This window comes from Chelonia mydas, chromosome 1, assembly GCF_015237465.2.
Source record: "Chelonia mydas isolate rCheMyd1 chromosome 1, rCheMyd1.pri.v2, whole genome shotgun sequence".
Taxonomy (NCBI): domain Eukaryota; kingdom Metazoa; phylum Chordata; order Testudines; family Cheloniidae; genus Chelonia; species Chelonia mydas.
In genome coordinates this window covers 132986103-133013383 of record NC_057849.1, presented here as the reverse complement: position 1 = coordinate 133013383, position 27281 = coordinate 132986103, and the positions used below count along the sequence as shown (strand labels likewise).

Here is a 27281-nt window from a genome sequence, read left to right as displayed (position 1 = left end):
TGCTCCCAGTGAATAAATGGGATAACATTCCATCCTGCTTTAATGGTACAATGACCAGCTTCTGATTATGAGAATGTCTGGGAGGAACATCACAGTGTGTGTATAGCAGAATCTATCATTCAGTCTTCTATTTCTTACTTCAGAAAACTACCCTATGGGGACACCAGTTAAAATGTTAAAGCAGATTTGACAGAATCTGACTTTGATGGACAGGTCAAGCAGCACAGAGCATAATTACACCTGATCTCTCATCTGCCATTTCAGCTGTTTGTTCTAGAGTACTTCCTCCCCTCTCCCCCCATTCTTAATTAACTTTGTGTTTGCTTTAATAATATTTAGATCTATTACTATAAGGGAAGTTGAAGAAAATATTATAAAACAGATACATTTTTGTAAAAATTTAAATGCTGTTATCAGTGTATCACTGGATACATTGCATCCTTTTGGTGTAAACATTTGAGGGGGTTTATTCTTCATCCCTATGATGTATTTATTTGAGAGGACTTATTCTTCCACACATAACAGGATGAAATATTTTCTTAGCATCTGTAGGTCAGAGAACAATTAATTGAAATGGCTAATTGGCCACAGCATAGTTGTTACATATAGAACAAAATTTCAGCTGTATACATTTATGTAACACATATACCAGTAGCAGTTTTCCTTTCTCACTTATGTATTTTCTCTCATCTCATTTATTCTATTTTACAAAAAAACCCAAAACTTTTTTGGACCACAAGAAAACATAACTCCAAAAGTTTGGATGTAGCTAACTGATATGTAGAGTCAGCCTAATTTCAGCAAAGAGTCCTGTGGCACCTTACAGACTAACAGACGTATTGGAGCATAAGCTTTTGTGGGTGAATACCCACTTCGTCGGATGCATGCCGCTTTTACAGATCCAGACTAACACGGCTACCCCTCTGAGCATAATTTCAGTTGATTTCAATAGACTTACCTTAGATTTACTCTGGAAATCTGGGCTAAGGGCTTTAGCTCATTTGGAGAAGACTTCCTATAGCGTGAACAGGACTTCTGAAAGGGATTTGGTCTTTGTTTCTGGATCTATAATACACAGGTTAGGAATAAGTCTTCTACTTATTCTTTATATTTATCTTACAAATTCCTTGCTCAAGCTTGCTGTGCTCTAGATGTTGCTGAGTAGCCAGACAATCATACTGATGTTGCTCCTGTCCTCTTTCCCTTGCTGTCTTCTTATTCACCCTCGTTGTATCATGTAAAAAATTAATTTGTAAGCAGCTCAAGTCAAAGATCACATCTTTGTTTGGCAGGGGGCCTAGCACATGTTGAGGGAGGGCATTTATAATAAATAACAATAAAAAGGTAGTTATACCTACTCAGTTTCACAGAGTTCACTGAATAGCAATTATATTATATTATTATTATTTGTATTACCATAGCATGTAGGATCCCTAATCATGGACCAGGGCCTCCAGTGTGTTTGCATAGCACCTAGCACAAAACAAAAAGGTGGTCCTTCCCCAAAGAGCTTACAGTCTAAGTAAATCATATGGTAACAACGTAGTAATTAATTACCTAGATTAATGTGCGTTTACTCTCAGGTCTCTGACTTCCTGTGGCTAATGAGGCATATTACATTGAGATCCCAACATTGCTTTTGAAACCAATTTAACTACAATGCTGAACTTCCTGTCCACTGCCTGCCCATTTTGTACTTATTCTGTGACTAGATTAATAATTTCAGTCTCCAAGGCTGCATAAGCACTATATCCACTTAAATAGGGATATTGAACTGTTATTACTTGCACAGAGTCTCTTGGTCTCACACACACACACAGCCTTCCTGCTTTGGCTACAATGTTTTTAAATGGCAAATAAAGGGAAACCCAGAACATGACAGACAAATAAACTACTTATAAAAGAAAATATTAAAATGTATCTAAAGTTAAAAGTAGCTCTAATCCTTTCCTTAATAGTTCAGGATCTGTGAGGTTGAGTACATCAGATGCTTGGTTAAAAGAATTCCAACCAAGATTATTAATTTCACAGAACTGAAAACTCTGCACAGACAATCTGCAATCTGATCAAGGCAGGATTTCAGATGCGAAACTGGGAAAGGAAGCTTCAGTAAAGCTCTAGATAAGAGAAACCTACAAATTGCGTACTACAAGTGTGGACAGCAGAGCCCTGTGGCTGCTGCAACAGTGTTAAGGTGTTGACTGTGTGTGTTCTTACTTCAATCAAGAGAAAGGAAATAAAAAAACTGCTCAGCAGCTATTTTATTTGTGAGACCCTTCACAGCTACTTTTAATTTTGAGGTATCTCATTATAGATTAGAATAGAATTTGATTTGCCACAGCCTCTTTCACATCACAACATCTTCACCATACACAGGACACCAGAAAGTGTTCTACAAATCTGTTGCAAATGATTAGGGTAGCAACAGTGTCAGCAAATTCTAGAACAGTTATATGCACTCAGCAACGACTCACACAGCTTTGGACATTCCAAATGGTTTTATTCACAGAAGAAATATTGCTATGGAATATTGGCATCATCTTCTATTCCTGTTCTTGCTCCTGAATAGCATCATGGGATCAGCGATTCAGGGGCAACTTCAGAAGTATATGTTTATCAGGTACTGTACATTGGAACTTGTGATTCTTCAGTGGATGGAAAATTGCAATCCATTTTTGGAAGCCATTGAGGTTGTAACACTAACCTTTCCCTTGCTGTCAGTGGATCCCCAATATTGCTGCATAGACAAACTCATTCATAGGTTTACTTAAATGTTGTCAACATTTTAAAAGCTTCTAGAATGACTGTAATCTCTCCACTTTGCTAGATCTTATGTTTTCCTCCTATATTTATGTCCATTATTAGGTATCCACAGAATATTGAATTGAGGACAAGGAAAAATGCACCCTTGAGTAAGTTGAGTATACTTAAAGCTTGTTAACTTTGGGAGGAGAAAATTAACCAGCAGTGTGTATATCCTGACACACAAAATAACTCCAATAAGCCCTTTTAAAACAGTGTTTGATTTCAGTTGTTGATGCTAAAAAGGGTGGGATGCGTACTTGTGGTGGGGTGGATAAACTCCACACTGGAGAGATAAGGGCACAGGAACAACTCGGCCTGGGAAGACCCACCCTGACAGCTCTGCTCCAGTTGGAGGAGGGAATTAAAAGGTGGCCTCTTCAGCACAGCAGCGTGGTGGGTGGAGAGAGGAAGATCTTGCTCATTGCTACAGAGGTTCTACATTGGGAGGGCATTCACAGGGCTGGGGGGAGGGGACGTCTTCTGAATGGAGCTGGAACTCCCTAGCCTATTGAGACCCATGGACCAGATTGTCAGGGACAACCACAAGCCATGACATGCCCCTAGTGGGGACAGAGCAGTAGGAAGAGATCCGGGGACAGGATTACCCAGACTGCAGGTAGTGGATGCCTGCCTTGTGGTGCTCACAAGGGCCCCTGGGTCAGAAGCCCGTGGAGTGGGAGGACATGGGTTCCCCTCATCCCTATACCACTCAGTGGGGATGCCATCACAGATCCTCACTGCTAGGCAGGGAGGCTTGCCCTGCTTACAGTCCCATAATACTTCACAGGAAACCACTGAAGAAATTAAGATCACGTTTACAAAAGCAGGACAAACATTTCATAACCTCGCCTGATGATTCCCTCATATCAGTTGTTCACATAAACTGTAGAGTCAGTGGAAATCCCAAACCTGAAACTTGTCTTGCATATATTCCTGGGCTTTAGGGCAGAGATTTCTTTAAAGGGAAATCAAACTTGAGAATACAGGACTCACATGACACAAAGAAGGACAATATATAGATAAGATACTAGTGTTCTGTCAGATTTCTTAGACATCAGTGACAGATCATCTTTTGGTCTTTTTGTTTTTTTGTGGTTTTTTGTGTGTGTAACATTTGACATTCCTTTTTCATGTAAGTATAAACTTTTAAAGGTGCAAGTAGATATTTATAAAATTAGAGGAAATACACGAGGATTATTTCCAGCAGCAATATCTGTGACTCAGAAACCTTACTCAACACAAGTGTACTTTTCAAATATTTTATTAGCAATGAATACACACATAAAATACATGATTCCACTTGGAAACTTGTTTCCATCCATTTAAGGAAAAGACTGCTTCCCTCTGTCCTTACTGTAAAGCAGATTTTAGAGCTACATATTAAAATGTACAGGCTAACAAAATCTCTCCTCCATGCTCATGTTAATTGCCATCAATTTAGTGGCAAATAAGTATGTGAATGGAGGAGAAAATGGATGTCATATTTTTTAGATATGTAAACTACAGACTTCATATTTTTATGCTGTGAAGCCACCAAAAATATTACTTTGCTTGAAAAATACATTGTGCCTGATTTCTTCACTGCCTTGCACCTTTGTATAGTCATTTATACCAGTGCAAAGTGAGGACAATGTGGTTGTAAAAATCAGAATAGTACAGTGTGATTGGATGGACTAGACCCAGAGGCCCCCTCTGCTGGAGGCCTCAGGGTCCTGTCACACCCATCCCAGGAAAGGAGACGTGGAAGAGGGCTTCCAAGTGGGCTAAAGAGGCTGCAGGGGGAAGCAGCCAATCAGAGAGGCTGCAGGGAGCACCCAATCAGGGGCTGGGAGGGCCATATAAAAAGGAGCTTCAGTGCCAGAGAAAGGCAGTTCCTTGCTGCACCCAGAGGAGTTCAAATGGTGCTCCTGGCTAGCTAAAGGGAACTGCAGTATCACAGACAGCTCACTGCTGGTAGGGACCAGGGGAGCAAGGAAGAACTCCTGGCTGGCTGCTGGGCCTGAACTTAGAAGAGCCCTGAACTAAAGGTGAGGCATCGGTCAAGGCTGGGGCTGCTGGGAAGTGGCCCAGGGAACTGAAAGCAGTTAGTTAAAAGGACAAGGCGGTGTGTGGCTGGGAACTGGAGTAGTGGGTGGGCCTGGATCCCCCCCTTAGGCCACTAGGTGAAGTAGCTTACAACTGGAGAGCGATAAACCCCCAAAAGGAGATCTGAAAAGCTAAGAGGCCCAGCAGGAGAGTTGGAGCCAGAATAGATCAAGAGGGTGAAACCATTGCCTCCAGGGAGGAAGTCCTGGGGGTACGGCCCAATACCAGGGCTGGGACTATTTAAAAAATTGTGGACACACCCGCTCAGAAGGGGTGCCATGCCATTATATAGGGTTTCACACCCTTTTTACAGACGTATAAATGACTATACAAGAGATAACATAGTTAAGAATCAGGACCATTGAATCTCCTAAAAACACTTAAAAACATAAATACCTGTATTACAGTTTGAGATAAAATGTTATATTGTTAATAATCACTGTTAATAATCACAGTTGAGGCACTTGGGGGAAGAAGTTGTTCTCTGGTCACGTAAATGTCATTAGAGGTAATAAAGTTCTTTTAAATACTGCTTTGTGCTTCTTTGAAGTGGACAAAGTGGAATATAAGACATAAGGACATCATTAAAAAGGAATTTTATGTAAAGAAAGCATGCATACTGTAGAAAAGCAAGACAAATAGCTCCATACAATATAAACCTTTACCTTGAATTATAGAATACAGTAGTGCTAGACTCAAAGCAAGTATTAGCATATCTGATAGAAAAATTTGTGCTTAAAAGGATTTTGCACACTTTGTGCCTGTCAGTTTGTTTGCATAAAGTTCAAGACATTTTCCAGATTTATTTTCATCTGTCATGATGTAACAAAATACAGTACTAGTATGGCAAATATTAAAATATGAATAGTAATAACAAGCTCAGAAATCCATTATCAAGTGATCTTTAGGGCACAAGCCTGAAACCAAAGTTACAGTGTCCACTCCAATTTCTCCAGTTTTGCCCTTCCCACGTTCTGATTCAAAAATGATCTGACATAAGAAAGGAAAAGCATTAATTATTACGAGGTAGCAAATGTGAACATTTAACCACTGTGAAAGAGGAAACAAAGTTATTTAACTAGATTGAGATGATGTATCAACTGAAATTTGTATTCTTATCACTATCTAGGAAAATTTACCCACTTAAATCCTTGATCTTTTTATAACTCATAATATCTGAACTAGAGCAAGATTGATTGTCCTCTATGATAATCTACAATACCAAATTGATTCTCATAATGGAATTTACTATTGTTATAGTACAAACAAAATGCTGTCTCTCTCAAAAAACCAAAAACACATTATAATAAAGCAACATGTATATATATGTTGCTGATATGTGATGTTTGTGTGTATTCCTTTCTTTGGGGACATTACAATTGTGAGTTTGCCCTCTATTTGTATGTTTGGTTATTGAGTGCAATATTTATTTTAGATATTTCTTTGTGCTTATCTATAGGGTATTTAGGCACAGATCCTCAAAGGTATTTAGGCTCCTAACTTCTACTGAAATAGTTCCATTGAAATCAATTGAAGTTAAAAACCTAAATACCTTTCAGGATCTGGGTCTTAGTGCAAAAGGCCAAAGTGGCCACGGATGAAATTTATGTCCTCATTAAAGCCCTTTACATTTCCAAAGCTGTGTACAGGGAGCTTGACCTAAATGAGAATCTGACCGTAAAGTGTCAAGAGGAAACCTTAATTAAACCTGTTGCAATTCTTGGAGCAGGTTCTGGCCCCTGCTTGGCAAAGCAGCTGGAAAGCTGGCTTACCTGGCTACCTGTGGATTCTCTCTCTCTCTTTTTTTTTTTTCTTTTTTAAATAAGGGAATCCCAAGGTGGTGCGGGCTGGCAAAATAGCTTTACACCACCCACCTCCTGTCCATATTGGGACTGGTGTGTATTCCGGTGATCCACAGCTGTAAGAATAGCCCCTTGGAGATATGGGGTTTGGGCTGCTCTAACTAATTCTCAGGACCATCCCATTCCCTCACCAGCCCCAGGAACTAGGAGCTGCAAAGGAGGGATAAACTCACCTTTAAAGTCACATCCCCTTCAGTCTGGCACAGTACACTGCTTATATGGACAGAGAATCTGGCCCCTAGTGTATTTGTGTCATATGGAGGAAGCAAGTCTGTGTGTATGCAATATCAGGAGTGGAGGCACCGCCACATGTATCATGAACTTAACTAAAGGAGACAAAACTAGTAAGCATGTCAACACACACTGGATACAGGCTCTGGACTAACACTGAGGATTGTATCTGCATTTGACAGCTTTTTTTCCCCTTTCCCTGATTAAAGGGCATTCATGCAAACACCCAAAAACCCAGGGTATTTAATGATGAGGATCATTCCGCACACCCCATCAACTTATCAGGAAATGTTGCAAGCCAAACTGAAAGCTCTAATCCTTCACCACCTAGGCGATAGTTCAATCTTTAAGTGTAGTTGTGGTGGAGGTAACAAACCATAATCTCTCAGTGTACATATTTATACCTACTTTTGCACTGAGACATAAATCAGAGGCCACAACTAGTTGTCATCACTAAAGATCTGATGGAACTTTCACAAAACGATAAGGTTCTTATTCTTGACATCCTGAGCAATTCAAGTAATTAAATTCTCTCTAGTTAAATTGCCCCTGAAGACAAAGTTTCAAGAGAATATTATTCTTTCTTTTATCTCCTAGAAATTATTTGGTGGTGTTGCTAGCATAGTATGGCTCCCATTTTCTAACTTGGAGGTGGCTTTCAGTAGTTGGTAATTGGTATACCTACAAAACGGTCTATAGAATGCGTAAAAATCAGTGAGGATGAAATGCAAGCTGTTGTGTTAGTTATTGGAATTGGTTTCTGCCTTAACTTACATTTTTAGTAGTCTCCACTCCCTGAAGCAGTTCTATTTTTCCAGTCCTCCACCTTTCATCTTTTCCTCTGCTCTGCTCCCAGGCAGGAGCACTTCTGTGGTTGCCCAGGAATACTCTGAGTTTCCCCACCCTGTCTCCAGCAAGGCGATAACTGAAAATCAAACAGTAGCTCCTCTTCGGCTTGAGATCAGTAAGAAGAAGTTTCAGACGGCCAACATTCTTTTTCTGCCCCACAAAGGCTGGAACTGCCATATAATATCCATCACCTTGTGAGGGGAGGAAGCAGACATCTTTATGTGTGTTGTTGCTTTTTGTGAAATATTTTTTAGTAAACTGAATAACAGTTTGCCAAAATAATAATAAGTGCAAGTTTCATCACTTAAATAACTAAAATCTAGCCTACAAAAAACAGTGTCAAATATACTAAGTAGGGAACACTCCTGCACTGCTAGAAGGATGGATGAGGTAGCCTAATCTTTCGTCTATACTTATGCCAATTCTTTGACCAGACTTGCATTTTGTTTTCTTATGTTTCAAAGGAAATAAAGGCTCAATACAGCATTTAATCTCTCTCTGCACTGTTAGTCTGAAAGATCCAAAATTTGTTTTGAGTGACTCTACATATTCTCCTTAACTTTATTGATTATATTTATTATGGTAATACCTAGGATCAAACAAAATTGGAATTCGATTGTCCTAAACACTGTACAAACAGATAAATTAATAGTCCCTGTCCCAAAATGCTTACAATTGACGAGACAGACAAAAAATAGGGAAAAGGGAGAGAACACAGGACCAAAGCAAACAGAGTGATTGATTGGGAGCAAACATCATATTAGTTCCATTGTTTTGGGGGTGTTTTGGGATGAGGTGTTGCTGGGAGGGAATTAGCTAGATGGAAAGGCACAGGAAGGGAGAAGGGTCATGGAAGGGAAAGGGTGAGGGGGAAAGAGGGAGGGAAGGAAGGATGAGGGAGTGAAGGCCAGGTGGAGAGAGGCTGAAGTGAAGAGACTGTGAGGGGGAGCAGAGAAGATTGCTGGACCAAATGGCCAATTAGTACAAGTAAGAGAATGTCCAGAGTGAAAATTGTGGCGTGTGACAGGGAATATATCTACACAGCAATTAAACCCCCCACAGATGGCCCGGGTCAGCTGACTTGGGCTCACGGGGCTTGGACTACAAGGCTGTAAAACTGCCGTGTAGATATTTGGGCTTGGGCTGGAGCTCGAGCTCAGGGACCTGTGAGGGGGGAGGGTCCCAGAGCCTGGGTTCCAGCCTGAGCCCGAACAGCTATGTAGCAATTTTACAGCCTGAGTCCCCGAGTCAGCTGTGGCTGTGGCATGGGCCTTTTATTTCAGGGTAAACATAACCAGGGTGGCCTGCCCTGCCCCTTTAAGAGCCAAGAGGCCCTGGGTCTAGCCAGCCCTGTTTAATTAGCCTTACCCTGCCTCAGCAGAGCTAGGTGTAGGGCAGTGGTTCTTAAACCTTTACTGCAGCCTGCCCCCCTTTGGTTCTCAAAATACGTTCTCGCACCCCTTATCAAAAATCAAAATATGTTCTTGCACCCCGTAGCAAAAATCGTTGCAGTAGGTCAGTTCTTTAAACCTAGATATATTTTTTGTTTGTATATTACTGTAATCGTTAAAAAATGTATAATGTTAATAAATACATAGGTTTGATGAAACAAAGTAGTTGTACTTAAGTGCCTGTGCTTAATTTGTGTTTTCAGTGATTTACCTTCTAAAAAAAATCTGGCATGTCTCGCACCCCCAGAAAGGGCATCTCGCACCCCAGGTTAAGAACCCCTGGTGTAGGGCTTAAAAAGGGAGGAAGCTGAACAGGCAGGGACTGGCTGTGGAGGTGAACAGTTCAGCTTGGTTGTGGCTGAAGAGCCAAGCCACAGGACAGGAGCTAATTCCTGTGGTGGACCCCGGAACAAGGGGACAGGATCCAGGGAGGCAGTCCTGGGGCCAGTGTTCAGTAAGAACAGGGAGCTGAAGAGGAGTCCAAAAGGGATGAGAGGCTCAAGCCTAGAGAGCGGTGAAAGATGTTGGGTAATGTTTTTTCTTGTTTGTAGTTTTGGAGTTCTACTGAGGGGCCGGGGGACAAGCCCTGGGACCTACTGCTCTGCAAAAGGAGAGTGACATTCTGTTTGATTTGGAAGGACTTTGCTGCCAGACCAGGGGAGCCAGGCAAAGGGACTTTGAAGAGGCCAGTTGAGAGAAGCCAGCTTGGGACCTATCCAGTTACAGCTGCACTTGGATACCCTGGAAGGGGACTGACCTGGCCGGAGGGCTGGGTCACAAAAGCCCCAGAAAGAGACAAGTCATTGCGAGAGAGAAGAGGCAACCAACAGGCAGAGACCACCAAGGGGAAAGCCCAGCAACACCATAATCTAGCCACGTGCACTGTCCAGCAAGACCTTTCTGTGTACGTGGGGTTTGCTTTGGGACAGGACCCGATAACAGGGAGCAATATGACAGCAACAGTGTGAGGTGGTCCCTGTTGCGATACCTTCTGCAATGTTTTTTGTATCTCCACAAGAATATATCTAATCACTTTAGGTAATGTCTTCAGCCAGGCTTTTTGTTATCTGAATACAAGAACAGTAATCACATGTAGCACTCACGGAATGTTTTGTCATGTTTTACCAGGGTCTGGAATAATATTTGTTATACGTTATATGGTTTTGAATAGTACGCTACCATCATCTCTCTGTCAGGAGTGGAATACCCTTACTCCTGGCTAACTTAACTTGTAGTGTTTGGCAATTATGAACTGTTACCACAGTTACTTGTCTTCAACATACATGACTATAAACTTGAAATTAAGGGGAGATGTGTGGTTAAATTCCCTAGCTGTCTGTGGAAAGTCTCAGCTGACATCTCTAATACTGTACACATTGTCTTAGACCTTGTGTCTCTTACTACTTTACTTAAATTCAGTTGTGTTGAACTAGGTTGGGGAGTATCCATTGCCCCAAAATAGATTAAAACAACTCCTCCCCGCATCCAAAAACCCCTCTTTTTTTCTCCCTTTTTTTGTTGTTGAGTTTTCCCCTCACCAAACCTAAGACACTGATTGGAATCCCAACACCAGATTACAGCCAGTTTCTTATTTTTGGAATAGAAACTCATAGGTGTCAACTCCATGGGTGCTCTGGGGCTGGAGCACCAATGGGAAAAAATAGTTAGTTCTCAGCACCTACCAGCCACCTGCCGATCAGCTGTTTGGCAGACCCCACCGAGCAGCTCCTCCCCTTCCCCCCCAGTGCCTCCTGCCCGTCGCCAGTCAGCTCTTTGGCAGTGAGCGGGAGGCACAGGAGCAGGGCGTGCTCAGGGGAGGAAGTGGGGCCAGAAAGAGGCAGGATGGGGCCTCAGGGGAAGGGTGCAGTGGGAGCAGGAAGAGGCAGAGCAAAGGTGGGACCTTGGGGGAAGAGGCAGAATGGGGGTGGGGCCTTGGGGCAGAGCAGGGGGTGGAGCACCCCCAGGGAAAGCTGAAAGTTGGTGCTTGTGTAGAAACTATCAAATTAAGTCTTAGCAACAGTATATATTTTAAATACCATTATCTCGATCAGCAGGATTCCAGTCAAAGTCATCGTCAGTATCTTGTTTCCAGTTACAAATCCCATGACTAAAGGTGCAATCAACTGAAAAATTTGAAAAAAATTTTAGAAAAAAGAGAAAAAAGGCAATACCCTGTATTATGATGTGACTCTGTTATGAAGTTATGTTTGAATAGTTAATAAAAAGAAGTATCCAAAATCTGCATTCCAATAGCACTGACCTAGATTAAACCCCACAAAGGTATAGCATTTAGAATCAATACAGCAATTCCTACCTTAGCTCTTAATATCATCTGTGGTGATTGGTTACTGCAAGAGTCTCCCACCTGCATATGATTTCATGCTGTTTTTTGTTCACTGGCAGCCTGCTGGTTTCCTGGTGCAGTTTAAAGTGTTGGTTTTGAGCTGGAAAGCCTTGAACGACCTGAGACCTGCCATTTTGAGAAACTGCCCCTCTCGTTATATGATATTGCTGCAGTTTTGATCAGCTCCTTCCATTTAAAAGAGAGGCATGACATCCTCTGTGAGGGGCCCTCGATTTTGTAACTCAATCCTCACACAACACTTGGTTTGAAATAGCGTTAACTTTTAGGGCATACTAAAAAGACCATATTGTTTGGTGCACAACGTAGACTCTCTAATTCTGTATTTGTAATTTGTACAAATTAGAAGAAATGAAATAAATACTGCACTGTACAATGCAGTAAACAAGCACAATGGGTGAGATTCAGAATGGTGTATCAGCCATTCTTCAGTTTCCTAGCTTTTGTGGTTTTAAACCAAACCATTCCAATTCTTTTAATGTACTTTATTGTGGGGCTAAGAGAGAGGATTCAGAAGGCATTATCTCTGGTGCCTATCATTACTGTAAGTGCCACTTTGGGCTGAAATGTTGTTTGTTATTTTTAAGATTTGGTTAAATGTCACTGGGTCATTTTTCACTCAAATCCTGCCCTTGAAAGTCACTCCAACTTCAACTAGCCCTAAATTCTCATCCCACTGCCCAGCCTAAGTAACTACATTAAGTGCTCAATAGCTCCACAGGAGACCTTTCCTCCAGCTACACTGCAAGGCCTGTGGCAGCGCTGAGTATGTAGTAACCCCCCTGAACTCCCTCTAGCCCACCACATGGGTTTGGGCTTTCTCCACACCTCTCAGCATCAGGCCCTTAAATATCTTCAACTTCCTGACATTCCCAGGGTGCCCTAAATCATGTTTGTAATTGATAGTTGGTTTCACCTTCCCCAGGAGTGCTGAACAGGTGAAAATCAGGTGGTCAAAGCACACATGATCCGTTTACTACATGTACAGAGTGGGTCCTGTTGATCCTTGGTCCCTCTCATCTTTTTCTATGTTCTGCCTAGTGCAAAGCTGCAGTGCCATGCATTATAATTCCCAGCAACTACTGGTGTTCTCTGCAGTCACAAGCTTGGCGTGAAATAGGAGAGGAAGGGAAAAAAAGGGTGCCACGAAAACACACACTGCACAGGAAAATCAATACTGTAGCAAAGAATAATAATTTACCTTCCTGCTCTGGTTTTGATACTGGAACTTTTCTCTGTGCCAGGACAGGACCAAAGGCAGCTGCTTCTTTAACTTTAGGAACTAATACAAAAAAAACTTGTCAGTGCCAAATAATTTACAGGGAGCAGAGAATTAAACTGTTTTAGCATATCAGTTGCCATCATAAAGGTTTCATGATGTAATATGTTTACCAGCAACACTACCAAACCCACTCACCTAGCCACCAGTTAGAAACCAACTTTGAACTTTAAAAAACCCCAAACTTTTAATGTTGACCAAGCTATCAAATGAACTGCACTTAAACTGCCAACTACCAGCACCTCATATTTTACCCTGGAGCCGAAAGAGCAACAGAGTCAAGTATCCATGAACATGCTGTTTTTTTGACGTAATGATCAGACCCCTCTTGCCGCAATGTTTAGCCCCGTGATTAAAGCACATAAGCTGTGGGATACAGCAAAGTCAATGACATCATGATTTGGCAGCAAACTGAAAACAGTAGCCATAGAAAACTCAAGATGTTAAAAATTTCACAAAAGCCATAAAACAGTATAGGTTCAGTTGTGCTTCGAATGCGCAACCCTCTATTAGGGTCAGTGGCAAGTGCACTGCCAGAGTAGGAACTCTAGGAGGCATTGTATCTACAGAGGCACCACCTGTGTGCTCCCCTCCAAACCTGACCAGCTCCGCTGGCTAGTGCAGAGGGAAAGGAGGGCCATACCCCTGCCTTCTCCTTGTCTTCTTTGTGATGTCTGGAATCAATGAGAAGGTTTACAGCAGCACTGGAGATAGGCGATGTGTTCTGTTACCCATATCAATGTTGTTCCATACACTGTCCAACAGGGGGTGCTCAAACAACAAGTCGCAGTGCTCTCCTCAGCATCAGCCCAAGAGATGGAGCCAAACTCCCTTCAACTTGCATGATCTACACTTCTCTGGGGAACTGGAAAACTGAGATTGTTTTCAACTGATTATCAGCCTGACGTAAGTATTTTTGACCATTTGAGATACAGTCTGCCATTGTTTTGCACTATTTTAAGTGATTAGTAGAAGAGGAGCAGTGCTATTGTAGAAGACATGTGGCATGGAGGTCTCTACATAGAAATAGTACAACTACTCACAAATGGCATGATAGAGAATTCTGCTTCCAGTGATGGAGGCTATAATAATGCATATATGATGACATTAAGGTTTGAATGTACCACTTTAAGGGGAAAAAACCCTTGAATTATTGCTTATTAACAGTGTTGGCTGGACAGTTCTCTAGGCAGGAGTCCACTAGTCATCCACAGAACACATGCAGTGTAGTGAGGAGAATTTCAGGTTTCCTTCACACTGCCAGATAACAGCAGGTACAGAAATTATAAAATCGCTTATCTGTGCCTCAGGATTATATTGTTCACCTACACTGCAATGTTTTAAAAACTATTTCTTTCCCATGCATGAACATGACATATAGTTTAGATCTAAGTTTGATCCAAATATGCGTTACTAATCTAGAGCCTGTTTCAGCAAAACACTTAAGCATGTGTTTGAGTCCCACTGAAATCAAGATAAACCACCTGCTTAAATGAATGGAGCCCCTAGTGCCTTAACCATCTTCTGAATCTTTCTCTTACTGCCAAAGTGACAAAAAGATTTTCCTGTACCTAAGTCTGTTTGAGGTTTGTGACAGCTGTTACTAAAAGAACCAATCCCACAATCCTGTGCACCCATCAGAAAACACACACACACACACACACATACACACACACACATATATACAAATAGGCCCTAAAGGCAGTTATAGAGGTGCTGAACTGAGCAGAGAAAAGAGACCTTTGAAATGCTATGTGAACTTTGATGGATTGCTAAGAGCTTGTCTTCTCTTGTTGCACTTGCAGCCTCCCATTGCTTAAATCACTTGGATAATGATCTTACCTCAGGCTAAGACTTTATATATATATATATATATTTCTGTTTCTTTACTTAGGAACAAGTACATAAAGACTAGGTGTAAGGCCTGCAAAAACATTTTAACATTTTACTGTCATTCCACATATCTGGGCCCACCATTAGCAAAAGGAGCTGAGATTCTAAGAATGCTTGCCAAACTGAAAAAGTAACTTCAGTATGACCTGTTCTGGGAAGAGCGAAGTGATTTTACTAAAGACAGGAGGTACCAGAATAATTTGTTTACTGAATTACAATACGCATTCACTTTGGAGACATACATGCAAGTGTATGCAAAGTGTGCTGCAAATGCCCCAGGTGAAGAACTGTCTTGTAAATACAGTATAACAAGGAGGCAAACTTTGTGTCTGAGTCTATTTTTTGTTTTCAATGTCAAGTGTTACACTCGGGCTCTTATTCTCCAACTATCAGGTGCCTTCAGGGAATTACAAAAAAGTTTGTGACCTTCAGACATATCAGAGCATGTAAAAAGGAGAAGGACAAAAAGCTGCTTGCAAAACTTTTATACAAATACAAAACTTCTGCTGACTTACACGGCTACAGTTATGTCAGGATAATTTATCCTCTACCCAGTCAGGGTAGGTAGCTATCTCTGGAACCAGAAGAGAAACTGTCATGTTCTGCATATACCCAAAGAAAGGCACATTCTTTCTGAAGTGCCCAGCATAGCCATTGCTTTTTAGAGTCTTTGCAGACCTCAGGTTAGGTGTTCAATGTTGTTATCATTCATGACATTTTTTTAAATACAGCACCAATCTTGAGTTCTGTTCTAACAGGACACCATGGCATTTCACAGATGACAGTATTAGTACATGCAGGACTTGGAGTTAAGGAGAATTGTGATCTCTGCACAATGGAACGAACAATCAGCAGCACCAAGACTTAGGCTAGCTGGAGAATTGTATTTAATCAAAAATAGTAGGAATAACATAATGCAACACTGGAACAACTCAGGAAAACCGCATTCACGGAAAACACTTTTTTAGCCACTGTTTCAGATAGTGAGAAAACAGTGCAGCCAAAAAGGGAGATGAAACATTCTGCCATTATAAAAAGGCCTGTACAAAGTGCCACCAAAGGAATTTAGGAATACTGTATGTGGTCAAGCAAATATCAAAAGTCCATCTGAAGAAAATGCTGGGGTTCAGTGCTTAGTGGCACTGTTGCATATTATAGCGCAAAAGAAGTAGGTTTGAGAGCCATCTTATAAGCCATTTCTTGAGGCAGTGGATTTCTGAATAGCTGTGTCAGTGGAGGTGACAGGGTGGCCCTCTAGAGAGCTGATGACTGTGCTAGCTCACTTTGAGTACATCCGTCATTCCTATTGCAGCAGGGCCTTGACACAAACCTTAGAGGCAGCTTGGCTAGACACTTAAGGGTCAATGATCTAACGATGACAAAAGCAGTGGGGAATTTTCAGGACCCCAACTGGAAAAGCATAGGTTGGACCAAGCTACAGCATGAAAAAGCCAAAAGTAAAAATAAAAAAAATAAATAGACAAAAAGAGATAGTTCGCTAGATAGGATGCTATCCAGAAACAGTACAACAGTACGGACAAGTGAGTCATTACAGAGCAAAAGGCACTTATCCAAAACAAAGAGAAGTTTTCCTTCACCTGCACTTGGTTTCACCTCTTTGCATAAGCAACTACTGTACATAAACTTATTTTTAGTACATTTTGTACTCACAGAAGTGTCATTCTGTTTAAAAATATGGTTTGGTTTATAGTTTGAAAGTAGTTCTCTATTTTTCCTCCAGAAATGCAGAGGCTATCCTTCAAGTTTTAGTTTCCACCTGCTCTGCGCATACACTTAAATATGATTATATTTCTTATATCTCATGTGTGGTATCACAATGACCTCTTAATGAGGCAGCCATCCTGGAAGAACAACTGCATGGCAGAACAGAAACATTGCCATTTTTTTAAGGAAGCTGTAAGGAATGTAGTTTCTTTTATTATTATTATTAGTAGTAGTAGTCATATCATAACACCTAGGAGCCCCATCATGGACCAGGACCCCATTGTACAAGGCTCTGTACAAACACAGAAAAAAAAAGATGGTTTTTCCTTGCAGTTACAGCTGTTCGTTCCTTTTTCAGGGAATGGTGAAAGCATTCTGAGTTCTGAACAGGTAAGCAATCAGTAGTTGATCATGTGTCAATGTTGGGGTTAGTGTAATTATAAAATGAACATACAAAACTTTCATCTAGTTGTAATTACGCACATTTCTAAATAGTCTGACACTATAATACAGGGACATTTTACAAAATATTTGAGCATAAGCTTTCGTGAGCTACAGCTCACTTCATCGGATGCATTCAGTGGAAAATACAGTGGGGACATTTATATACATAGAGAACATGAAACAATGGATGTTACCATACACGCTGTAACAAGAGTGATCACTTAAGGGGAGCTATTACCAGCAGGAGAGTGGGGGGGGGGGGGGGGGGGGGGGGGGGGCGGGGGGAACCTTTTGTAGTGATAATCAAGGTGGGCCATTCCCAGGAGTTGACAAGAACGTCTGAGGGACAGTGTGTGTGTGGGATAAACAAGGGGAAATATTTACTTTGTGTAATGACCCATCCACTCCCAGTCTCTATTCAAGCCTAAGTTAATTGATCCAGTTTGCAAATTAATTCCAATTCAGCAGTCTCTCGTTGGAGTCTGTTTTTGAAGTTTTTTTGTTGAAGTATTGCCACTTTTAGATCTGTAATCGAGTGACCAGAGAGATTGAAGTGTTCTCCAACTGGTTTTTGAATGTTATAATTCTTGACGTCTGATTTGTGTCCATTTATTCTTTTACGTATGTTCTTGTCAACTGCTGGAAATGGCCCACCTTGATTATCACTACAAAAGGTTCCCCCCGCCCCCGGCTCTCCTGCTAGTAATAGCTCACCTTAAGTGATCACTCTGGTTACAGCGTGTATGGTAACACCCATTGTTTCATGTTCTCTGTGTATATACATCTCCCCACTGTATTTTCCACTGAATGCATCCGATGAAGTGAGTTGTAGCTCACGAAAGCTTATGCTCAAATAAATTTGTTAGTTTCTAAGGTGCCACAAGTACTCCTTTTCTTTTTGCAAATACAGACTAACACAGCTGCTACTCTGAAACCTTACAAAATAGTATCTGGTACATAGATGCCTCTAGGGGACCACCTTCACCTACTCTCTTATGTTTGGGTCATATAACAGCTTCAGAAAACAGTCATTGGCACTATTTTTCTTGCTGTTTTCTCTATGAAGCATTTTAAACAGTAAAAAGCCTTGCAAAAATAAAATAATAAAATTAAGTTCAGCTGCCTAAATCTACAAAGTCACCCAGAAAATGTATGAGAAACTCTAGAAAACCTTGAAGAACTGCATACATATTATATCACTATGTAAAAGCAATATACAAAAAAGCAATTGCGGGGAGGGATAGCTCAGTGGTTTGAGCATTGGCCTACTAAACCCAGGATTGTGAGTTCAATCCTTGAGGGGGCCATTTAGGGATCTGGGGCAAAAGTTGGGGATTGGTCCTGCTTTGAGCAGAGGGTTGGACTAAATGGCCTCCTGAGGTCCCTTTCCAACCCTGATATTCTATGATTCTATACTCCATCTAGGGTTGCCAACTGTCTAACCACACAAACCCAAACACCCTTGCCCCGCCTCTTCCCCAAGGCCATGCCCCTACTCTGCCCCCTCTCCGAGGCCCTGCCTCCACTCACTCCATCCCTCCTCTCTCTGTCGCTCACTCTTCTCCACCCTCACTTACTTTCACCGTGCTGGGGCAGGAAGTTGGGGTGTGGAAGGTGGTGCGGGCTCTGGGCTGGGGGGTGGGGCCGAGGGGTTCGGAGTGTGGGAGGGGGCTCCAGGCTGAGCCTGGGGCAGGGGGTTGGAGTACAGGAGGGAGTGAGGCGTGCAGGCTCTGGGAGGAAGTTTGGGTGTGTGAGGGGGCTCTGTGCGTATTTGCACTCGTAATGGGCCAATTATCAAAGAAGAATAAAACTAGCAGCAAACAACCTGCTTAGCTGAGATGTTTCACTTGTGATTCAGAATATAATAATGTAGAACCTGTGAGAGAAGACGATTGTATTCAGTATTGTGAAGAAAAAAAAGGAAATTGAAACCTTCTTAACTTTTGGTGCAAGCAAGTCAAGGGATCCTGTCATTTTCACAGTACGTTAGACCATTTCATGGTTGTGTTTTAAACACACACTGTGTTCCATAAACTGATACAGTTAATGTAGAACATGAGATTCAGCACCAGTTAATGGCACCACTCTCTATACCTTATTCAGTGTACAGGATGGACAGTGCTCCTTTAACAGGCTGCTATTCAAAATTCTGTTTTCCCCTCATTGTTCAATGTGTGGCCCATGCTGTATCTACAGCACAGTATCCAAATCCTGCTCTGAAGGGTTTCAGGTCCCAGAAAATGAGGGACAGACAATCAATCAGTGACCATCTGTGAAAAGTTTGTTTTAAGTGATTTGCCTAGCATCACATAGGAACTCTGAAGCAGAGGCAGGGATAGAATTCAATTCTCCTGGGCAGCATTCAGCTCCCTTATCTATCAGTCCATCCTTTCTCTTCCTCAGTCGCTACACACCTTCCAACATCTTCAACAAATGAAGCAGGGACCCTTCAGACAACAGCCTCTCTACTGATTCATCCCCAGAGCAGGTCTATATTGTGCATATTGTGGCACATGGGCAGAAACATAGTCACTGCAAAATCATATCACAGGCAGGGCCGTCCCTAGGGGGGTGTGGGGCCCAGGACATAGGCGTCGAGTTTCTAATCTCCCGGGGGGTGCTCCCCTCTGGCTCTGCCCAGGCCCCGCCCCACTCCAGCCCTTCCCCCAAGGCCTCACGCCCGCCCTGCTTCTTCCCATCCCACCCCGCCTCTTCCCCACCCAGTTCCACCCCCTCCTCCGAGCACGCTGCGCCCTTGCTCCTCTCCCCTCCCCCCAATGCCTCTTGACACCACAAAACATCTGATACGTGGCAGGCGGTGGGTGCTGAGAGGGAGGGGGAGGTGCTGATCGGCGGGGTCCGCCGGTGGGCAGGAGGCGCTAGGGGGAGGTTCTGGTAGGGAGGCTGCCGGTGGCTGCCGCTCGCCTCCTCACCCACCCCCCGCCCACTGCTCTCCTCCTCGCCATCCACCTGCCTGCTTCCTCACCCTCCTCCTGCCTGCCACCTTACCTCCCCGCCTGCCTCCTCATGATTTTATTGAAGCGTGGGGCCCCCCAAAGCACGGGCCGCCCCGATTTGCTGTACCCAAGGGACAGATCTGCCTACAGGGTTTGGGGGCAGTGGAGTAGGGCTTTTGTGAATCCTGATTCTGAGCTTTAAACACCTGAAGAGACAGTTAGGTGCCTAAATTCTTTTGTGACTCGAACCCTTAGGCTCCTAAGTCCCATTAACTTTCACTAAGACTTATGTTCCCAAGTCCCTTAGGAACTACTGAAAAATTTAACCTTACTCTGTAAGATTTTTGATTGTTTATTTGAGGAAATTAGGAAAATACTTGCTGGCATTCCCAAATTAAATGGAATTCTGTCTTCAAGGGATGCAGAAAAAAACCCTGAATAATCTATGTACCAGTTAATGGCACAGGAACACCAAGCAATCTCAGGAAATGACATTCCATCACGATGGGTTTGTCAGTGGAATGACACTGGTGAAAAGCTGGAGTAATGTAGTAGTGAATCAGGCTCAATAATCCTATATTTGATGAATAATATATGATTTTTGAAAATATATATATGCAGAATTTTTCAATTTGGTCTTTTATTTAAACAGAATATCATTTTCAGTTTTGACTGCAGCCTATTCTGTTAGTGTTTTCACACTGAGATCAAATATACTGTGGCTTTGACTGTATATTTTGTACGGTAGATGGAGGAATCACTTATGTTAAATACACACTGGGAGTTAAACCAAGAACAAACACGAGAGCAAATTATGACCAGAAATATACAACCAAACATGAGCAAAAGAAAATGTTTCCTTGTGTTTGTATTAGAATTTGTTAGGAAAACACATGACAATTACATTTTTTTTCTTATGAATCAGTCCTTGACAGCACATTTTTATCAAATTAAATGATACTAGGTGAAGTGTCTGTCCAATAAGCCAGGCAGATAACAATCTGATACAAACCATGAGGTAACATGCAACTTCAAAAGATCTTGATAGTGCCTGAAAAGAACATTAAGGCTTTGAGAGAAAACAATAGAAGCAAGGAAATTGCATATTTAAAGCAGAAATGTATCCTATTCCTTAAACATATATGGCAAAACAGGAGGAAGTTAAGAACATATTCTGTGGTGCCAAGGTACTGGAGCTAATTAAACTCCACCTCAAAAGAAGAGCAGTGCTTACATATGCCCATGTAGAGCTGGGTGAAAATTTCCAGCTGAAACTTTTTCCCCCCCGAAAATATGTAGATTTGTGTTGATTTTAGCAAATTATTTTTGCTGAAATGAACCCCTACCCCCCAACCCCCCAATTGGAAGTGTTGAAACAAGAAACATTTTGATTTCTCAGGCTAGATTTACAAGGGGATTTAGGTGCCAGTCACAAAACTGAGCAGGAGGAAGAGGAGGACAAGCAGCCAGAAGATGGGCAATTAAGAAATAGGAAAGGTTGTGAAATTCATTTCTGATACAACAGAAGACTTTTCCCTTTTTTTGTAGAAATATACAAAACTAAATTTTGATCCCTATTAAGGCGGGGGGAAAAACCCTAGTGTATGTGTGTACTAAAGCATATGGTACAGCCACTAGGAGCTTCTTAAAGATTGTCACCATACTGAATCCCTCTCCCATAAAGAGTAACTATTTTTGGTAACATAGGATCATGCCTTCCCCAAAGTTTTTCCTAAGTTGACTTATCAACAGCACATATAATGAGAAAAATAAAGATATGTATTTATACAGTATGCATATCTAAGCAAACTGTGTGCTCCTAAGCATCCAGCAATACCATAACAATTAAAGTGATTTCATAGTCCAAGGTTCAAGCAAATACGGCCCTAAATCAAGACGAGTTTGTTATAACAAAGTAGGTGAAATATGGTATTTGGACATTATACAGGAATGGAAATACAATGAATATGTATACCCTGAATTGAAAGGAAGGCTGTTTGAATGCCACAAAGGGTAAAATACCTGAAGTCCTGTTTATAGTAGGGATCAAATCAGAAAGCCATTACCCCCCCCCAACCCCCCACACAGTCAGGCTCTGGATTGAGGTTTATTGCATAGTACTCCTCCCACACACAGAAAGATGCCAGTTTGGTTACCAGTACCCTTTGGCACAACAAAAATTCCTCTGCAATATTCAGTATCTAAATACCTTAAATTATTAATGGAAAATTCCAGCCAATTAGGCTAGAACTGGAATGGCACACTGTACAAACACAAGTCCTGATTGTGCCGTAAGGTGTATGTGGACAGAGCCCAGCACCTGTGCAGAGTCTAGAGAAGCTGTGCATTCAAGTGAACGGAACTCTGTGCTGGGGTGCACCCGGCTGCATCGCCTGCCAGGTTCAATTAAGTGAATGTCGCGCACTCAAAAACAATACAGAAATGTGAAAAGTGAGTAGAACAAATTCATCCAGTTACTATTCTGAATCTTGAGCATGGTGTGTAAAATAAAATTAATGGGCACTTTAAAAAAAAGTACCAAATATGCAGCTGCTGGCATGATATGAAAAGTCTGGTGATGGGAGAAGGATAAAAATTATTAATAATACATTAATTAATATATAACACTTATAAATGCTTTTCATCAGTCGATCACAAAGAGCTTTACAAATGAAGTCAGTATTATTAGCCTCATTTTGCAGATGAAGAAACTGAGACACAAATAGATGATGGCACTTAGGAGCCAAAATCCCTTTTGAAAATGATATTTAGGCTCCTAAATCTTAGGCATTGCAACCCTGAGTGTAGCAATGCCTAAATACCTTCAAATAACTGGGTCCAAATGGCATAGTCTGGAACAGAACCCAGGTTTGCTGAGCCCCAGTTCAGTGCTCTGTCCACTAGGAAACGCTACATTCCCAGATGATCTAATAGTTCATTTCCATTTCTAATTTCTAGGATTCGGTTATAATTACGTAAATCATTACTCAACCGTTTGTTATAAAAATTCAGCAACTTTTTTAAAAACAGAAGGAATAACATACTTCAAGAAATTATACTAGATACCTAAACTAATCAGGTGGATGAAATAATATGTTATTCTTACCTTCTCTGAAAGATATCTTATTTTAGACACCCATGATCATTACTGTAGTTAGCCTGTTCTCAACAGCATCTTATGTAGATATCTTTCTTGAAGGAATTCATACTCAATAAACTTCTTTCTAAAAATATGTAGCCGATAGGAAAAGGCCAAAAATTACTAAGGGATATTGCCCCTCAGCTGGAATGTATACTATATTATCTTATTTAACAACCTGTTATTTGAACTTCAAGGCCAGGCATCTGGATGTGTTTACGTATGTACTGTATATCTCGCAGTACTAAATGTTAGCTCTATCGATTCAGGGACTGAATTTCATTCTGATCCTTCATTCTGTTTCCTAAACAGCTTTGCTGACAAGCATTCCTAATCTGTGATATCTCGCTAAAATTGAATAACTATGTTACCCTCATTTCAGCCACACTAGTTAGGGGTTTATTCCCCCCTAGATCCTCCATGGCCTTCCATTTAGGCCATGGAACAGGCCTGCATATGTGGTTGAGCTATTCCTGAAGCTTGTGCAAATCATGGAAAAGTTTTTCGTTCACATTCATCAAGATGTGCACTGCAGAGTCAAAAGGGCTAGGAGACTTGATCTGAATGAGTTTCTTCTACTCCATTGTACCTTTCCCCAGGGCTTTGTGAATCAAAAAACCCCACATCACCATAGCCTAACATTTATACATATAAAATCTATTCAGCTCCACAGTGACGACCAGTGATATCACCCAGCAGCATTGCCCTCCCAAAAATACTTGAATACTGATATTTCTTCTTCATTCCTGTGTGATTGAAGGAAAGGGTTTTGCTCCTGAAGAAATCAGATCCTTGGCAAATCACTCCCTTGCGATAAAACACCCCACTGATATATTTTGGTCGGTCAACCTTCAAAAATCCTTCCTAATCTATCCCTGCTCAATTGAATACAACATGAATGTGGGTCATGTCCTCAGAGGTGCAAAGGAAGCAGTGTAATATGAGGCTATGCTAGTCCCACTCTGGGCTTGTGTTCACTAGAAAGCTGCATCAAATTAGAACACAATCTTAAGAAAAGTCCGAGTCTATTTGGGGTTCCCTAGAACCCAATGACAGGATGTTGAACATGACTCATTCCTCTCTACACTGACTGCAAAGTTATGGTCTACACAACTCCTGAAAGTCGTGTTCTGATGGTGTAATTTTCTAGTGGAAGCATGCGTGAGGCAGCCTGTTCAAGTGATTAGAGCATGAGACTACCACTCAGGAGACCTGGAGTTCTATTATTTATCCAGAGAGAGTAGGGACAAATCACTTAATCGCTATGTGCCTCAGTTTCTCCACCTTTGTAAAGTATTTTGAGATCCTAAATTGATATATGCTGTAAGAGCTCAGTATTATTAATATGTGCTGGAATGGAAGGCATTGAACAAAGGCCAGATTTCAGACTTCCTGTTGGCTCTGCTGCACAATCTTGTGTAATATTTGGATTTTATCCTCTGACTGAGCTGAAATATCCTCCAATTATCACTGAGCCTTGAAAGAAGGTAATTTTAGGAGAGTAGTGCCTTCGGCAAGCAGACTAGTATTCTCAAATGTATTCCATGTTAATAAACATATTTGTACTTGGGTTTATTGCTACTGCCATAAAAGACTTTTTGTTCTGGCAGCAGCAAACATAACCTTTTCCTTAAAAAAAAGCACTGATATTATTTGAAAGGGTTTCTTTGACACAAGAAAGGTTTCTTTGATTCTTTGCAGTTCTGGTGCTGGCTAAACTGAATATGTCTTTATAAATAATACTATGGGACATAAATGTATCATTTTAATCAGTTTAGGAGATCACTGATAAGTTATTATGTCCCTATGCTTGGGAAGAGAGAACATTTCCTGGATAAGTTAAGAGCAAGGCATGACTTTTATAATATCTGTTTAGTTAGCCATCAGCCTAAAGAATCTGAGCTAGAGATATTATTACAAATATTATTTAAAAGTGCATTTAAAAGTTTCTTCAACAAAGAAGATGACTTTTCAGTTGAACAACAGGGAGGAACACTTGTTTTCCAAGGAAGTAACTAAATTGAAATGCTTTGAGGGCTTGCTGAGGAAATATATGTACATCTTCCTGATGTCTGACTAATGTTAGAAATTCCCATCCAAGCACTACCAATGTTTTCACCTGTATTCTTCTGATAAATTTCCACATTCAAATTAAAAATCTGAGAAACTCTGTGACGTATAGCTAGTGACTTTTATATGATATGAACAACAATGATTCCTGTTGAATAAGCCTTGATATATGAAACACAAAGACACAAAACTCCGTTTTTCTTTTCTGTATGATGCCTACTCACCATCTAGGATATCATGGAAACTCACTTAAATTTAAACTTCTTACTTTTTCTAACTTTAAATTTAACTTCTTAATAAAGCAGCACAATTTGCCAGGGGCTTTTGCAGAGAGGATGGGGGAAAGCTATTAAGCTGCGTTCCTTTGTTACTTTGTTGCTTTGGCTGGGCTAGGTCTTAGTTACAATTGGAAGTTCCGGACTTACTGATTATCTTGAAAAGGAATTATACTACATAGCTTTGTGAAACAGCCCTGCTCAAGAAATGTATCTATAAAACAGCATTTCTCCAAGTGAACTCACTTTCTCATTATCTCTCTCTCCTCCACTCCTAGCCTTTGTCTCTCTCACTTTAAAGACACCCTGTATTTAAGTTTATCTATTTTACTTAGGTGTTCTCAGAACACCCATCACTGTAGAATGTAGATGCCAATGTGCGACTAGTGTCACGAAAGCATATTATTAATGCCATTGATTTATGTCTCCACTAATGGATCTGTTTTTAAACACCTAATTGTCTGATACCCTATACAGGAGATTCAAAATTTTTAATCTTTAGACTATGTTCCTGTTTACTTTTCCTCCTTTGCCAGTAAATGCATGTAAAAGTGTATGATATATATAATATTTGACTGTAATCTTGTTAATATTTATATGTACTTTTACATAAAAATCAGTACAGATTTATTCACATAAATAAGAAATGATGGTAACACTTACTAAAAACATCTCCTCTAAGGCTTTGTTCATGGCCAATCTGGTTCTTAAGGTCCTCTTGTTCTTCCTCCTGTTCCTCCTCTACAGCATCTTCAGTCTCTTTCTCCTCTTCATCATAGGTCCCTCCAATGTAAACACCATCTTCGTAGTCAAAGGATGGCAAGTGAACCTTAGAAGCTGGTGTAATGGCTGGTTCTGGGATCACATTCTTGATCTCTTCATGTTTTTTCACACTGCTCTTGTGTGCAAGAAGTTTCTTGATTGTGTCCTTGATGGCTCCAGGGATTCTTGTGACTTCCTTCACTAAATTTTCCGGGATAACTAGAACCAACAATGAAATGTAAAAGATACACTTGGAGTAACTGGACCATCCCAAAATCTTAGTGCTTTTAAACAGATAACACATGATCCATTGCAATTTTCAAAGAAACTATATGGCCAAATTCACTGTTGTCATATGCAGGTGGAACATAGAGCTGAACCTGCATACATGAACAGTGAACTTGTCCCATAGTACATACAACCTTTCCCTACTGTTTGATTACATTTCAGTGAAAACTTTCTAGGCTTATCTGCTGCAATTTAAAAAGCAATACTCAGTAGTGATGGGTGAACATCGAAAAGTTCAATTCAAACGGGCACCCAGAAGTTCAGGAGTTTAGCTTTTGCAGGAGTCGCCTAGAAGTCTTACACAAATATTCTGTCTCCAGAGATTTCCAATATTTCTGCTGCCAGCTGGCCACCAAATGCCACAAGAACATCCAGTTTTGTGGTATTTTGGAACTTTTGCGGTATTTTGGAACTTTTGCTGTTGTCCAGAATACAAAAACTACAGAATCTGCTGGAAATGAAAAACCATGGGTGTGTATGTGTGTGTGAGAGAAAATATTAACCAAGCTTTTTCAAACCTGAAAAAAAAGAGGGAATGGGCTTTGAATTCAGGGCGGTTTTGTCTATCCCTGCTACATAGTTGAGTATAATTAAGCCAAATATCATTTATACCTAGACAGAAAACTACAAAGAAAATCACCGGTAAAATTCCTAAGGGATGCTTTTAAATTTAAGCAGCAGCCCCATTTTTCATGCAATGTTTTCCTTGGCAATGTTTTGACCTCCAAACTTAAATTTATTTCTTAATTTTTGTTTTTACATTCCTCTATCCTGTCCCCATGAACCCCAAACTGTGTTGGAATT

General features: G+C 41.1%; 1 protein-coding gene across 1 annotated transcript in view; it reads right to left on the bottom strand.

Moving 5' to 3' along the window:
• Window positions 1–4050: 4050 nt before the first annotated feature.
• EGFL6 (EGF like domain multiple 6) overlaps window positions 4051–27281 on the bottom strand; it is a 70217-nt gene continuing 46986 nt past the window's right edge. The window contains exons 8-12 of the mRNA XM_037900332.2: window positions 26091–26408; window positions 12847–12927; window positions 11320–11406; window positions 7758–8023; window positions 4051–5880 (exon numbers count right to left, since the gene is read on the bottom strand). Coding sequence (XP_037756260.1) covers window positions 5770–5880; window positions 7758–8023; window positions 11320–11406; window positions 12847–12927; window positions 26091–26408 — 863 coding nt within the window. The 3' untranslated portion in view covers window positions 4051–5769. The remainder of the gene's footprint in view (window positions 5881–7757; window positions 8024–11319; window positions 11407–12846; window positions 12928–26090; window positions 26409–27281) is intronic.